This window comes from Geotrypetes seraphini, chromosome 17, assembly GCF_902459505.1.
Source record: "Geotrypetes seraphini chromosome 17, aGeoSer1.1, whole genome shotgun sequence".
Lineage (NCBI taxonomy): Eukaryota > Metazoa > Chordata > Amphibia > Gymnophiona > Dermophiidae > Geotrypetes > Geotrypetes seraphini.
This window is the reverse complement of record NC_047100.1, coordinates 14,288,057-14,305,496: the sequence shown is the minus strand read 5'-3', so window position 1 is coordinate 14,305,496 and position 17,440 is coordinate 14,288,057. Positions and strand designations below refer to the sequence as shown.

General features: G+C 44.0%; 1 protein-coding gene across 5 annotated transcripts in view; it reads right to left on the bottom strand.

Moving 5' to 3' along the window:
- Positions 1-17,440, bottom strand: part of CACNA2D3 (calcium voltage-gated channel auxiliary subunit alpha2delta 3) — a 797,511-nt gene that overhangs the window by 281,504 nt on the left and 498,567 nt on the right. For all 5 annotated transcript variants that reach the window (XM_033926567.1, XM_033926568.1, XM_033926569.1 and 2 more), the window contains exon 13: positions 4,400-4,533. In XM_033926567.1, the coding sequence (XP_033782458.1) occupies positions 4,400-4,533 (134 nt within the window). The remainder of the gene's footprint in view (positions 1-4,399; positions 4,534-17,440) is intronic.

Here is a 17,440-nt window from a genome sequence, read left to right as displayed (position 1 = left end):
CCCACTGTACTTCCCTGTTAATTTTTGTAAACCATGTCGAGCTCTGTATTTATAGAGAAGATGTGGTATATAAGCTTAGTTTAGTTTGGTTTCTGGTGCCTGCCTTTTATGCAAATTGCGCCTACGGGGGCGCCACTTCCAGCATTAGGCATCATAAAGTGCCTCCGTAGGCGTGATTCTAGCGCCATTTTTTTAGGCGCCGGTAGACACCTTGGTTTTTGTTTTAAGACCACTTTTAAATGACGGCTTGCGCTCAACATAGGCACCAGTAATGCACCTACCAGTAACAATGATATGGCACCATTTATAGAATATGGGCCTATCTGGTTAAGTGCTGCTGAAAAAAAAATGCCTGGTTAGCCCAGACAGGTGATTTATTCCCCCCCCCCTCCACACACACCCTTTTACAAAACCGCGCAAGAGGTTTTTAGTGCCAGTTGGCGCGCTGATTGCTCTGTGCTGCTCTGATGGTCATATCTGAGCAGCGCAGAGCATTCAGCACGCCAGCTGTCGCTAAAACCTCTTGCGCAGTTTTGTAAAAGGGTTAAATAATCAGAAGCTTCTCCTGTCCGCTTAAATCATTTTGAATATTGGACGCTGTAAGTTCCACTTTCCAATTAACAAGACCTGAATAAGAATTTTTACTTGCGTGGAATCCCCTGAAATTCTCTGCAGATATTTGACTTGTCAATAAATGATATTTTTTTTCTAGGGTCTTGTTTAAGTGGAAATAAAACAATCTATCTGTTGTATTCAATGTTCTCTGAATAATGCAAAGAAAGTTGAGCTGTATGAACTTAAGAGCACCCAATCTAAATGTATGAAAAGATGAGAGAATGCGAGCTTTATCCCAGACTAGGTCATTTCCATATTTGTTCAGCCTTGTACCCTCGGATTCGTTTTTCTTTGCAACGTGGCCACATGTCATCTCACAAGATGAAATGCCATTGAATAGAACCCTAAAGCTGTTAATCTGAGCTTATTTCTTCACCTGGAATTGCCATTTGGCATGGCTGAAATCAAATTGTCGTAATTCAAGCAACATCCTTCAGTATGCTACTCTTAATTAGAAAAGAGCTGAAAAGCCACAAATCTATCGAATCCAGCAGCACAGGCCATTTATGCAGGTCAGATACACTTTCTACACATCTATGCTGAAAAATAAATTAGTAGGCATTATTATTGAAATTATATTCATAAAATGGAGAGTCACATTTTCTTGGTTCTTTCAGAGCTAAAATAATTTAGCTTGCCCCATACTTAAGACTGGATAGGGATGATTTGAATTACATAATGCTTTTAACCAGAGTGTCTGCTCTGAATAAGAGATGGGAGGTATCACTATTAATCACAAAAAAAAGTTCTTGATCAAAAGTCACCATGACCAAGAGAGGAAGGTTTGTGATACAAACTGTTGAGTTGCGTATTGATTTTGCTTTGCTCCTATACTGCAGTAGCTATACATCATGGCAGTGGTATTTATGTTCTGTCCTTGGAGGTTGTAGACGGGTTGGGAATTCAGGGTATCCCTGATGAATATATATGAGAGAAATTTGCATGCAACTGAGGCAATATACATACAAATCTAACTCATGCAAATTGCTTAGATTCAGAAAACCTGATCTGTTTGCAGTCCTCAAAAACCACTGTCCTTTGATATTTTTTTCAGTATGCTCTAAAAGTTATGCTAAAATATCACTATATTGCTTTTTCTAATAAAATATCATTGGTTAGAAGAAATATCATCATGTCATAAGAACATAAGACAAATGGTCCATCTAGTCCAGTATCATGTTTCCACAGTGGCCAATCCAAGTCACAAGTACCTGGCAGAAAGCCAAATAGTAGCAACATTCCAGAGCTGAGATTGTGATGTCATAATGCCTCATTCCACCAGTGCCTAAGAGACAAACTCATCACTGATGTCACAATGGCTTGATTGTCCTATACTTGGCTCACAAAAGAACATACGAGTTGCCATACTGGGAGAGACCTAAGGTCCATCAAGCCCAGTATCCTGTTTCCAACAGTAGCCAGTTCAGGTCACAAGTACCGTATTTTTCACTCCATAAGACGCACCTGACCATAAGACGCACCCTAGATTTAGAGGAAGAAAACAAGAAAAAAAACATTCTGAACCAAATTCTCCCTGCCAGGCTCTGTACCCAACCCCATACTCCTTGTCAGGCTCTGCACCCTGTCCCCCTCCCTGCCAAGCTCTGTACTCTGTCCCCCCTCTGGTGGTCTAGGCTGGGACAGGGCACAGGGCAGGCAGGGACATGGCAGGCAGGCAGGCCTAGTGACAGGCAGGCTGGCCTAGTGGCCTAGTGACAGGCAGGCCTAGTGACAGGTAGGCTGGCCTAGTGGCCTAATGGTAGGCAGGCAGGCAGGCCCCATACCCCCCACGTACCCTAAATCATCCCCATACCCCCATGTACCCCCAGTACCTTAAATCATCCCCCATACCCCCTACATACCCCTAGTACCTTTTTTAATCATACCCCCCTGTACCTTTAAAACTCCCTCCCTCCCTAGATGGCTGTCTTGGTATTTTAAACATCCCCTCACCCCACCACCAGTACCTTTTAAAATCCCTTCCATGTTCGCTAGCTGTTTCCTCTTCTTATTTCGCAGCCAGTGGCACGGAGGTCAGAAGAGTGTGGCGCTCCCGCTTGGGCCTGTGCTATTTTCTGAATGGCTGCAATCAGTTCTCATGAGTCCCACAAGAACTGATCACAGCCATTCAGAAAACAGTGCAAGCTCAAGCGGAAGCGCGGAAAGCTTTGCTCCTGACCACTACGCTCTTATGACCTCCGTGCTGCTGGCTGGGAAATAAGAAAGGGGAGGGGCTGGGTGCAGAGTCTGACAGGGGGAGGGAGGGATGGGACTGGGAGCAGAGCCTGGCAGGGAGAGGCTGGGTGCAGGGGTTAGGGAGTTGAAGCCAGGGAGGACAGATGCTCGGGGGGGGGGGAGGTTAGGAAAGGGAGAGGGTTGGGAAGGACAAATGCATGGGCTGGGGGCATTAGGAAAGGAGGAAAAGAGATTCTGTACAGGTGGAGTAGTGGGAAGGGAGAGAAAGAAATGCTACCGGTGGGGGAGGGAAAAGAAAAAGAGAATTGTTGGACATAGGTGTGTGGCATGAGAGGGAAAGGGAGATGATGTATATGGGGAAAGGAAGAAAGAGGGAGAATTGTTGGACATGATGGTGGTCGAGAAGAGGGAGAGAGAAATGTTACACTAGGAGGGAGGAGAGATGTCAGACCACTGGAATGGGAAGGAGAGAGAGAGAGAGAGAGATGCCAGACCACAGAGTAGAAGGGAAGGAGGGGAGAGAGAGATGCCAGACTACAGAAAGGAGAGGAGAGAGATGTTAGACCTCAGGAAGAGGGAGGGAAGGAGAGAGAGAGAGAGAGATGCCAGACCAGGGGAGAGGAGAAAGGATCCAGACTATGGGGCGGAGAAAAGAAAGATGCCAGGCCATATGAAGGGGGAAGGGGAAAGACAGAGATGTCTGACCATGGAAGAGGGATGAAATGGTGTATAGAGATGGAGGGGAAGGAGAGAAAGAAGGAGGAGATGGTGCACAACGATGGGTGCGAGAGGGAAGAGGTAATAAGAAATGCTTCTTATGGATAGATGGGAGTAGGGGACAAGAAAGAGGGAGGAGATGGTACACATGGATAGATGGGAAGGCATGGAAAAGTAAATTTTAAGAAAAAAAACAGAAAAATGGAAGAAAGTTGAATGGTAAAAGTTAATGCTAAAGGCGGATGTTTGGCAGAAAGTGAAGGAGAGAAAACCAGCAAATGGATAAGGTGGTCCTGGATACACAGTTAAGAGCACAGACAGAAAGACGTGCAGCCAGAGACTTGGAAAGATGGTTTGAAAACCAAAATCACCAGGCAACAAAGGTAGGGGAAATGATTTTATTTTCAATTTAGTGATTGAATTGTGTCAGTTTTGAGAAATGACACCTGCTGTCTATATTTTGCACTGTTCAGGAAGAAATGCATTTGTTTCTATTTCTCTGGGGTTGTACTGCATGCAGAGTCTTGCATCTTAGGGTTTTGTTTGTTTATATTAATATTTTTAGTTCCATATTTGCATTGGGGTTATCTGTGTTCTGCATGTGTGACCAAGGCCAGGTGTTCTGGTAGGAATGAATGTTGAGAAACATACAGTGTGCTTTGCGTAGTTTAATTTTGTGGTTAACCATTATATATTGTTAATAAGATTATACTGTGTGTATATATATGAAAAATAAATGGGCGGGATCTGGGGGCAGAGCTTGCCTGTGAGTACAGAAACATCATTATTGCCCCAAACAGCACAGTGAACATTTGCCCAATTATGATTGACATCAGATGCGGTGCTTAGTGTGGTTGCAATGCTGACTTACAGTGTTATCAATATAAGCTTCCGTCCACACAACATCGTGCTCTTGGTCAATAACTTTTGGTCGACTTAGAACATGGAGATATTCCATCACATTTTCCTGCACGTCAGCCAAGGTTGAGATCTGAGTAAAGAATCCTGTGCAAATAGAAACCCCCCCCCCCAAAAAAAACATACTTAGTGAATACAATGTATCAAGAAAACAGTAGAACAAGAAGAAGTCCAGCAATGTTATTGCGAATGGAGAGAAAATAATGCCAGTTCTCGTTGTCTTAGTTTTTTTTCTGTGTTGCTTTTAAAACTTCCACTTACAACTCCATAGCCATTGACAGGGGATGAACTGTAAGACTATTATTTACAATTATAAGTGGAAATGTGTTATCCAGAGCAAAGGCAAAGATCCACACCAAAGATTGATTACAGGTGCTTCACGGAAGGCCCTTATTAGGCCAATTTTGAAGCGGCTGTGTTGGCGTCCTATACAGCAAAGAGTTCAATTTAAAGTACTGTAGATCAAGTTTTCTATGGTCCTAATTTATTTTGTATATGAATTGTAATCTGCTTAGATTTTTAAGCAGTATACTGTACACATATTCACATCACAGGATGGATGAAGAAATCCATTTTAAAACCAAAAATAATGAATGGTAGACATTTCCCATATACAGCATTGATCTAATTATGAAGACAAATTCACATCTGTATTTGAATTCAGAGATTTTCACAATCACAACCTGGCTATTAGAATATATGAAGATAGAAAAATTCCAGTACATTTAAGAAGGGTAATGTTGAAAGGCATTTTTCATGGGTAAAGTAGTTCTTTGTGCACAGAAATAAGAACATAATAAGAACATAAGCAATGCCTCTCCTGGGTCAGACCTGAGGTCCATCATGCCCAGAAGACCGCTCACGCGGCGGCACAACAGGTCCAGGACCTGTGCAGTAATCCTCTATTTATACCCTTCTATCCCCTTTTCCAGCAGGAAATTGTCCAATCCTTTCTTAAACCCCAGTACTGTACTCTGCCCTATTACGCCCTCTGGAAGCGCATTCCAGGTGTCCACCACTCGTTGGGTAAAGAAGAACTTCCTAGCATTCGTTTTGAATCTGTCCCCTTTCAACTTTTCCGAGTGCCCTCTTGTTCTTTTATTTTTAGAAAGTTTTAGAAATGACTTCCTACCAAATTATCCACACAATAGGCTAGATTCAGTATTATAGTCCCATGCAAATTCAATTCAACCAGCATCTTTCCTCTCCCCCCGTCCCCCATCCCATGCACACAACGGAAGGCAGGAAGTTGCAAGTTAGCCCACGCCGGCGCCTCTCTTCCTGCCCCTGTATGAGGCGACACACTTAAAATCAGAGAAGAAGAGGCAAGCAGGGGTCCCGGTAGCGTACCGGCAGCAGAAGGCAGGCAGTTCCAAGTTAGCTGATGCCGGCGCCTCTCTTCCTGTCCCTGTAAGCCGCGACACACTTCAAATCTCAGGAGGAACACAGTTTGCGATACACTGGTTTACATGAATTTTATTCAGGTACTCAAGCATTTTTTCCTGTCTGTATGTACCGGGGGCAATGGGGGGATTAAGTGATCCATACTAAGAAAGCATTCTGCAATGGGTGCTTTGCACAGATCGCCCTTTGCAGTCTTAGCATGTAATTTGCACCAGACCACTTACGCTTGCCACAACTAATGGAAGTTAGGCATGCAAATGCAAGCATTCTATAAATTATTTCTAAACTCTAGAAAGCCCCTAACATGGCCACGCCTCCTTTGGATATCACGATATAAATTTTAGATGCGTATGTTACAGAATAGGGCATAGAGCAGATCTGCTCATATCTCCTGATTACTGTTTAAGTTTATTAGGATTTTATATACCGCCTATCAAGGTTTTCTAAGTGGTTTTACAATCAGGTACTCAAGCATTTTCCCTGTCCATTTTCATCAATATTGTTAGCACCTGATTAGCCAATTCGGTTATGCAATGAACCTAGAATCTGTGCCCATACTTGCATGCCCAACTTTGCACACCCAATTTGACTTATACAGAAACCAGCAGTATGCGTCCATCTCCAGCATTTAGGTGTGAGAACTTACATCAGCACCATGGCATAAGTGATTGCATCGAATTGCATATACCCAGTTATACTAGTATTCTATAAGCAAAAGTAGATACCAAATAGTTGCCCTCTGAGTACCTAAATATAAGCACACTTATTTATTTTAGCATTTATAAGTTTAGGTTTTGTTAAAATTTGATTTAATCACCTATCAAATTTCTAGGCAATATTCAATAAAATAAATTTAGATTAAAACATACAAATACATTGTTTGCATTGCAAAAGAAACTAGACAGACAAGTTGAAACAAGCAGGGGAGTGGGGAGAAGTACAATCGCAACAGGATAGAAGAACAATAAAGGTAAGAACAAAAGGATTGGGAATTCCTGAATAAATTTATCAAAATTTGATCTCTATCTTCACTATCAGAATAAAGTACGGTTAACAAGACTAAGAACGTCATAATCCCCCTGTATCGCTGCATGGTGTAACCTTATCTGGAGTATTGCATTCAATTCTGGTCTCCTTATCTCAAGAAAGATATAGTGGCACTAGAAAAGGTTCAAAGAAGAGCTACCATGATGGTAAAAGGGATGGAACTCCTCTCGTATGACGAAAGACTAAAACACACGGAACAGCACCCAGATACCTAAACAAAAGACTACACCGTAATCTCTCACACAGAATAAAGAGAACTCAAAACCTATTCGCCTACCCTCCTCTCAAAGGTACACGACGCATGAAACTATACGACAGCCTTTTAGCTACACAGGCAGCAAAAATTGACACTACCATTTCCAATCTACTGATCAAATCAATAGACATAAAAGAATTCCGAAAAGAAATCAAAACTCATCTCTTCAAAAAATACTTTCCATCATCTTAACCTCAACATAGCACTAGAAAATACACACACGATCACCCATCCATAACTATACCAAACATTGTACAACTCTCTTCATCAATCTACTATTCATCTACTATGAGATCTAAATATCTCCTGGAAACTTCCAGACTAACAATTGTAACTTGATACATTCCTGATTCTATGTACTGTAATATTCCTGAAATTGTCCAGTCTCTTAATTTGTAATCCGCTTAGAACCGCAAGGCACAAGCGGAATAGAAATCTGTAATGTAATGTAATGTAAAACGGTTATGGTTCTTCAGCTTGGAAAAGAGATGGCTGAAGGGAGATATGACTGAAGTCTATAAAATCCTGAGTGGAGTAGAACGGGTACAAGTGGATCGATTTTTCACTCCGTCAAAAATTACAAAGACTAGGGGACACTCGATGAAGTTACAGGGAAATACTTTTAAAATAGGAGGAAAAAAAATTTCACTCAGAGAATAGTTAAGTTCTGGAACATGTTGCCAGAGGATGTGGTAAGAGCGGATAGCGTAATTGGTTTTAAGGAAGGTTTGGACAAGTTCCAGGAGGAAAAGTCCATAGTCTGTTATTGAGAAAGACATGGAGGAAGCCACTGCTTGCCCAGGATCGGTAGCATGGAATATTGCTACTCCTTAGGTTTGGGCCAGGTATTAGTGACTTGGATTGGCCACTGTGAGAACGGGCTATTGGGCTTGAGGGACCATTGGTCTGACCCAGTAAGGCTATTCTTATGTTCTTAATAGAAGTAAGATGTCTATCAGAATAAAATTTAAAAAGTATCGAGGTTACAACCTGTTCAAGTGAGGTTTGTCTATACATTAAAGGCATTCTTGAATAAGAAGCTTTTAAGTTTGCCTTTAAATCAGTCTATGGTCTTTTCCTCTCTGATATGGGGTGGAAGGGTCCAGAGAAGAGCGACTAAAATGGTTAAGGGGCTGGAGGAGTTGCCATACAGGGAGAGATTGGAGAAACTGGGCCTCTTCTCTCTTGAAAAGAGGAGACTGAGAAGGGACATGATCGAAACATTCAAGATAATGAAGGGAATAGATTTAGCAGATAAAGACATGTTGTTCATCCTCTCCAAGGTAGGGAGAGCGAGAGGGCACTCTCTAAAGTTGAAAGGGGATAGATTCCGTACAAACGTAAGGAGGTTCTTCTTCACCCAGAGAGTGGTAGAAAACTGGAACACTCTTCCGGAATCTGTTATAGGGGGAAATACCCTCCAGGGATTCGCGACAAAGTTGGACAAGTTCCTGCTAAACTGGAAGGTACGCAGGTGAGGCTAGACTCATTTAGAGCACTGGTCTTTGACCTGGGGGCCGTTGTATGAGCAGACTGCCGGGCAGGATGGACCACAGGTCTGACCCAGCAGCGGCAATTCTTATGTTCTTATGTCCAAAGTTGTCTTGGCATTTTGTATTCATTATCCTCAGTGATGGAATACTTAAAAGATGTTGATCAATGGATCTCAGTGAGCGTGAAGGTGTGTATGGAATTAGGAGCTTATCTATAAATAACGGTGTTTTAGATGTTAGTGTGCTGAATGATAGCAGAATTATTTTATGTAATTCTATGTGTAATAGGGAGTCAGTGTGACTTTTCCAAAAAGTGGCGTTATATGATCAAATTTTTTGCATTAAATATTCGTTTTGTGCCCGTGTTCTGTATTATTTGCAAGCGTCGTATTTCTTTTGGTGCGATACCTTTAGGTAACACGTTACAATAGTCGCGCTTAGAGATCACTAGGGCATGTATCAGAATATTTAACGATTTTATACACCATTTATAATCTAAGTGGTGTACATTCAAGTACTCAGGCATTTTTCCCTGTCTGTCCTGTCTGTCCTGGCCACACTCTATCTAATGTACCTGGGGCAATGGGAGATTAAGTGACTCGCCCAAGGTCACAAGAAGCAGTGTGGGATTTGAACCCACAACCTCAGGGACACGTAGATGAAGGTAAGGGTGCTGAGTGTGAACTAAGCTGGGTGTGGAGATGGAAGAGTGCAGAAGAGGTAGGCGGCAAAACCTGCTTTGAACAAAGGCTATCAGGCAAGTAGTCATGCTCTGTGATTGGCCTTGTAGATAGGAACAACTGGGCAGAGCGAATGGGCCAATTTTTTTTTTTCTGTTCTTATCTAATACTATGCATGAGGGACAGGATATGATCACTAGGCATGCAGAGAAAGAAGAGGCATGTTTGGCTGGTGAGAGTGGTAGCATGGATGGGTAGCAGGAACAGTCCATCAAGCTACGTTTCATTAGAATGGCAAAGAAAGCCATGCCGCCCCTTTTCTTTGCAAGAGCTAACAGATGCATGCATGAAGGTTATTACCGTATTTTCACGCATATAACGCGCGCGTTATACGCGTTTTTACCTACCGCGCATACCCCTCGCACATTATAGGCGTGAGCGCGGTATACAAAATTTTTTTTACATAGCTCCCACCCCGCCCGACGCCCGATTCACCCCCCCCAGCAGGACCACTCGCACCCCCACCCCGAACGACCGCTCGCACGCGCTCCCACCCGCACCCGAATCCACGATCGGAGCAAGAGGGAGCCCAAGCCCTCTTGCCCGGCCGACTCCCCAACTCCCCGACAATATCGGGCCAGGAGGGAGCCCAAACCCTCCTGGCCACGGCGACCCCCTACCCCCACCCCGCACTACATTACGGGCAGGAGGGATCCCAGGCCCTCCTGCCCTCGACGCAAACCCCCCTCCCTCCAACGACCGCCCCCCCCAAGAACCTCCGACCGCCCCCCCAGCCGACCCGCGACCCCCCTGACCGACCCCCCACGACACCCCCACCCCCCTTCCCCGTACCTTTGGTAGTTGGCCGGACAGACGGGAGCCAAACCCGCCTGTCCGGCAGGCAGCCAACGACGGAATGAGGCTGGATTGGCCCATCCGTCCCAAAGCTCCGCCTACTGGTGGGGCCTAAGGCGCGTGGGCCAATCAGAATAGGCCCTGGAGCCTTAGGTCCCACCTGGGGGCGCAGCCTGAGGCACATGGGCCCAACCCGACCATGTGCCTCAGGCCGCGCCCCCAGGTGGGACCTAAGGCGCCAGGGCCTATTCTGATTGGCCCACGCGCCTTAGGCCCCACCAGTAGGCGGAGCTTTGGGATGGATGGGCCAATCCGGCCTCATTCCGTCGTTGGCTGCCTGCCGGCAGGCGGGTTTGGCTCCCGTCTGTCCCAACTACACAAAGGTACGGGGAAGGCGGGTGGGGGTGTCGTGGGGGTCGGCCAGGGGGGGCGCGGGTCGGCTGGGGGGGCGGTCGGAGGTTCTTGGGGGGGGGCGGTCGTTGGAGGGAGGGGGGTTTGCATCGAGGGCAGGAGGGCCTGGGATCCCTCCTGCCCGTAATGTAGTGCGGGGTGGGGGTAGGGGGTCGCCGTGGCCAGGAGGGTTTGGGCTCCCTTCTGGCCCGATATTGTCGGGGAGTCGGCGGTCCTTCGGGGTGGGGGTGCGAGTGGTCCTGCCGGGGGGGGGATGTATCGGACGTCGGGGGGGGCATCAGGCTTTCAGGATGGGGACAGACCTTCAAGGGGGACAGGCAGACCTTCAAGGGGGGACAGGACTTCAAGGGGGACAGGCAGACCGAAGGGAGTGAAAAAGCTATAAAATAAACCCACTAGCGTGTCAATGTGTTGAGAGGAAGAGGTGGTCTGGGAAATTCTGCTGAGAAAACTCCGGGTCCATTTCCACCCCCCAGTTACCCTAGTCCACTCCACTCGGGACAGCGCACGGAGAGTCGGGGAGGGCGAAAGGAGAGTCGGGGTGGCCAGAGGAGAGTCGGGGGCGGGCGAAAGGACAGTCGGGCAGCATGCGCGGTATACCCGTGAGCGCGGTATACAAAAGTTTTTGTACATAAAATCGTGGTTTCTGCGCGCTATACCCGTGTGCGCGTTTTACACGGGTGCGCGTTATCTGCGTGAAAATACGGTAATATACGACGTACTGACATTTGTTTTTCCAGTTACAGCCCCCCAAATTTGGAATTTATTACCTCTCTATTTACGAGAAGAAACCTCATTAAAAGTTCACTGAAGAGTTTCCTCTTCGGAGACGCTTTTGGGGCTATTCACTAAGCAAACCAACTGGTCGGGCCTGCACAGATTGGCCATAGATCAGGCACTGGAAAGGAGGTTAGTTAATCTAGCCCTTGGAGACTAAAAAAATACTTTTTAAAAATTTTTTTACAGCATTTGTCTCTCTCTTAGTTTAACCTGCTAGAGTTGTTGTTTTTTTTTGTTTTTTTAAATGATTTTAAACATTGTTCACATCTTTTCCCGCCCTTACGTTCTTACCTCATATGTTCTCTGTCCTATTAGGATTTTTAGTTCCTCCCTTTTTCCTTATGCCTTTGGTTAGCTAATTGTTTTGTTTTTGCAGATGTGAGACTGAATACTTATATCACTGTTCCCTTTTTTAATCTGTGCATCGCTTAGAAATACTGATAAGCGTTTAATCAAATTTTAATACAACTTGAAACTTGCTATTAAATTATTGGCGAGAGGCAAATTTAATATTTAAATATGCAAGATTCGAAAAAGTTTTTACTGAAAACGGGGATTCAGTAGGAAGCTGAAAACATTGGGCCCTGCTTTATTTTTACAGCTGGCAATCCTCCTATTGAACACAATTGTTTGGGGAGAGTCAATCCCTGATTGTTTTACGTTTGGCATCCAGTATATCATTAATGTTGACTTTCAGTTGAAGATCTTACTATGTCTCTGCATCTCATCAGCGCTTGCCCATCCCCCCCTTCCCCCCAAACGCCCTTGCATTGAACATACTGGAAAAAATATAAATGCACATTTCATAAGCTATTCTGTTGGGACTTTTAGGTCTTGATTGTGTTAATGTATTTAAAATGAGTTCCTGCTTTGCCCCATTAAGTCTACACTCCCTCAAGATATGCCCTAATTACGCATACAATGTAGTCTAACACAGAAACGTGCTCAGAGGTCTTACATGTTGAGCATACGAACGTCCAAGCAAAGTAACTCTTGCAAGGTGGTGAGACATTCTCCTGTGACCCATCTGCAAGGCAAGGACTTTGCTGTCCACCGTGTGGTGAGCTAGAAACCCTGCAAAAACGGCTTTCGTCTAAGCTGTTTGCCCAAGGGGAAAATCACAGCTATGAAAATTGATTTTAGAGCCATTGACCCCAGTGACACTAACACATTTTGGTGTGCCCATGCAAAGATTTTAACTGCAGCAGCATAATTCAGCCCGTCTGCAGATTGGCTGTTTTGGGTTTTGCTCCTCTCCTAGAGCTGTACCACTTCACTACGCGAAAGAATGTGACAGAACCAAAGCTGCAGAAAACAAAAAAAAAAGAAAGAAAAGAATATTCCTCATATGACATGAGAGGAAAAATAGTGTGCCAGTTCTTATGCTCTTGTATCATAGGTGATTTTTAATTGAAGACCAAACCAGGGCAGCATAACCCCTTCTCGGAACCCTTCACAGTGAAGCTGTTTCAGGACAAGTTCTCCCAGAGAGGAAAACCTATCAAACTAGGTTGAATATTGTGCTCAATAGCTAACAGTGAACTAAATATTAAACATAATAACCTAGAAAAAATATTTAAAGACAGAAATAAATTAGTCCTTAAAACAAGAAGAAAAGACCACATGATATGATAGAGGTCTATCCTTCAATTAGTATTAAATGAAGCAAATCTACCAGTCAATATACGAATCCCCAATTCCACACTATTCAGATCATTTATAAGATATTATTCTTTCTTTTTTCTTATTTTTAAGCTGGCGGCGGGGTCTTGTGAATGGGATTGCTGCTTGAAACAGCAAAACGGGTGAAACATGATTTTATCTCGGATCACCGAGCAGCTAAGTGCTCGTTTCGAAATAGCGATAAGATTCTATGTTTAACAGAAATGAATTTCAATATGATTGTGAGTGGAGTGGCAGACCGATGAGGAGGCTAGCTACCTATTACCCAAACTTGAATGAAATATGTTTGTTTGGGTGTAGCCTACTGAGGTCATTCTCCACATAAAATAATTATTCATAAACTCTTCTTTATAAAATCTTTTTTGAATTAAAGAGGAGATTTCTGAGAGAAAGAATATCATCTTATAATGATCTGAATGGTGTGGAAGAGAAATACTTTAGATATTTCATATTGCTAGCTGAACAACTGAAGCCTGGGCAAAGCGTAATAAAGATTGTGCTGATGGTCTAGGTTTAATTTTTATTTGAAAGAAATAAAAGTTCCTGTTTTCTACTGTTATATATATAATAAGAAAAGAAGTCTATGAACTATTTTTAGTTGGAGATGATACTGATGCATGGATTGTGGAAAACAAGTAATACAAGGGGCGTTCAATAATTTATCTACCTCAGTAGGCAAGAAAAGAGTTTTCAAAAAATGTATGTTTTATTTTTCAGTATAATCCCCTGCTAGCTCCATACACTTCATCCATTTTTCCTGCAATGACTTTATCCCTTTGGAAAAGAATTCTTCTGCTTGACCCTCAAACCAGGACGTTACAGCTTCCTTGATGTCTTCATTACTTCAAAACCGCTGTCCATGGCGAGATTTCTTCAAAACTTGGAGCAGGGAATAATCCGAGGGAGCCAGGTCAGGACTGTAGGATGGATGGTTCAGCTGCTAAAACCCACATTCTTGGATGACAGCCTGTGATTGTTGTGACATGTTCATTGGTGCATTGTCATGAAGAAGCAGCCTGCTGTGACTTTTCCTTGTCTTTTGTCCTTGATTGACTTCTGCAAGGCGATCATTGTTTGGTAAAACTCTCCCTGATGATGGTTGTCTCTCCAGAAGCAAAAGCCATTCATCATTCCAGAAGACAATTGCCATAACTCTGTCTGCAGATTTTTCTGTCTTGAACTTTTTAGGGGTGGGGGATAACTTGGGCTTCCACTGCACTGACTCCATTTTGGACTCGGGATCTCTGTGATAGACCCAAGTCTCATCTCCAGTTACCAAATGATGAAATAAATTCACTTGGTCTTCACAGAGCATCTCCAAGTTCTCCTGACAGCACTGGGGCCTCGTAGCCTTCTGACATGGCACAGGATTATCGGAACCCATCTTGCACTAACTTTGGTCATGCCCAACTTTTCATGAATTACTTTCCAAACTGTACCTGCTGAGATGCCCATTTCTTCAGCTATTCAGGAAACCTTAATTCATTCAAATTGAATCCTTTACTTTCTTGCACATTTGTGTGGAAGTTGCTTCCACAGGCTGTCCAATGTGAGGGTCATCTTCAATGGACTGTCTACCACACTTAAATTGCTTGCTCTAAAATTTTATTTAGTAGGATGATGGGGCAGACTCATTATAAACTGCAGTCATGCATTTATGGATATTCTTTGGCTTCTTCCCTTCTTTGGTGAGAAAGTTTATCACTGAATGGTACTCCAAATCTAGCAGTTTATTACTTGAGTCACATGAGAAGTCTCCTGACATCCTGGAAAAAAAGCAGGCCAGAGCGACTAGTGAGGCCTGCCACAAAGGGAGGGGGCTTCCTGGTCAGGAGGGAAGGAAGAAAAGAGACAAAGGGAGCAGAGGAGCCAATAGGGGGAGGAAGGGGATAGTCTTCAGCCAGCGCAGCTATCTTTTCAGTGGCACACCGGGAGGACAAGAACATCTTTAACACATTGCCGGGGGACCAGGATGGAGCACCAGCGGGAGGAGAGTGGTTTGTGCCACTGAGAATTGCTGCCGCTGGCTGTGAGGCTGCTGCATCAAAGTCAGGTGGACTTGACTGGAGGGAGCAATGCGGTACTCATGGACCTGCTGGCCTTGTCTCGACATTCAGTGGAGTCACCAGCTGGGGGAGTGCAGTAGTGGGGTCCCTTTTTTTTTTTTTTTTTTTAGTGGGGTCCCTTTTGATGTGAGCTGGTACCAATGGAACCAAGGTATGGAATGATCATTGCACCAGTGGCACCGTGGAGCTCAGGCTGTTTTGGCCGGTGGACTCCATTTCACTAGTACAGTGCAGGGAGATGAGTAGGCTTCCCGGAAGGCACAAGGGGATTCTGGGTGGGACTTTTGTTCCAAAAGGGAGTTCTGCACTGGTATTAGGTGGTCTGGTTAGGCCTCTTGGCGGGATACCCACCCCTCTAAAAAAAAAAAAAGTGAAAGGAGGATGTTGGGGCAGCTGCAGCTGTTGGTCCAGGGTAGGCCGCATTGTTCAGTGTACCATTTTCCTTGCGCCTCCATGTGGTACAGTACCTGGACGTGCTAGATGCCCTAATTGATAAATATGAAAATTACATATTGCATTTATCGTTTAAGTAATGATTTGGGTTGGTTTTAGCTTTTGCTAAGTTGAAAAAAAGAGAGAAGGAAGGTGGATAGATCTCCTGGTCAAGACTGCATGATCCATTGGGAATTTAGTTTCTTTAAAAAAAAAAATTACATATGCGATTTGTACTGAGAACCAAGAGCCGTGAAGTCTATTTATTTATTCAATAATTTCATCCTTTTAATTTATTTTTACACAGAAAGGTTAGACTTGCTGTGAACTTAAATTCAATTATTTTATTAGATGATTCATATATTTAACTAGCTGATGCCCCGGCGTTGCACGGGTATTTAATTATAGCAATAACACTGTAAATGGATTCAAATAAAGATACTTTATAGTGGTGAATGAAAGTATTTTTTTACAGCTTAATAAAAAGTACAATATTCAAATAATAATGTGAAATATTTGATAAAATGAATACAATACAACTAACGCAAAACGTGATTATAAACAACAATTTTAGTTTCACCTCCTGGAGCAAGAACATATAAATTCTTGAGTGAACCCACCCTTGAGCAAGCAACATAGAGTTGTGGGCCGCGAGACCCCCAGAACATATCAACCCAGGTAGTGAGGGATCTGCATACCAAGTTTCGTTCAAATCTGTCAAGCCGTTTTTGAATTAATGTGAGAATGGCAGCTTTTTACATTTTTTCCATTGACATGAATGGGTGAAATCTGAATTTCTGTTTGTAGCTCCGCCCACATGTGCAGGTGGGCCACGAGACCCCCAGAACATATCACCCCAGGTAGTGAGGAATCTGCATACCAAGTTTTGTCCAAATCGGTCAAGCCGATTTTGAATTACAGTGAGAATGGCAGCTTTTTACATTTTTTCCATTGACATGAATGGGTGAAATCAGATTTTATGTTTGTAGCTCTGCCCATGTGTGCAGGAGGGCCGCGAGACCCCCAGAACATATCACCCCAGGTAGTGAGGGATCTGCATACCAAGTTTCGTCCAAATCGGTGAAGCCGTTTTTGAATTACAGTGAGAATGGCAGCTTTTTACATTTTTTCCATTGACATGAATGGGTGAAATCAGATTTTATGTTTGTAGCTCTGCCCATGTGTGCAGGAGGGCCGCGAGACCCCCAGAACATATCACCCCAGGTAGTGAGGGATCTGCATACCAAGTTTCGTCCAAATCGGTCAAGCCGATTTTGAATTACAGTGAGAATGGCAGCTTTTTACATTTTTTCCATTGACATGAATGGGTGAAATCAGATTTTATGTTTGTAGCTCTGCCCATGTGTGCAGGAGGGCCGCGAGACCCCCAGAACATATCACCCCAGGTAGTGAGGGATCTGCATACCAAGTTTCGTCCAAATCGGTGAAGCCGTTTTTGAATTACAGTGAGAATGGCAGCTTTTTACATTTTTTCCATTGACATGAATGGGTGAAATCTGATTTTCTGTTTGTAGCTCCGCCCACGTGAGCAGGTGGGTCGTGAGACCCCCAGAACATATCACCCCAGGTAGTGAGGGATCTGCATACCAAGTTTCGTCCAAATCGGTGAAGCCGTTTTTGAATTACAGTGAGAATGGCAGCTTTTTACATTTTTTCCATTGACATGAATGGGTGAAATCTGATTTTCTGTTTGTAGCTCCGCCCACGTGTGCAGGTGGGCCGCGAGACCCCCAGAACATATCACCCCAGGTAGTGAGGGATCTGCATACCAAGTTTCGTTCAAATCAGGCAAGCCGTTTTTGTGTGATCGCAGCACATACACACACACATACATACCTCCGATTTTATATATAGATTGTGCACTCT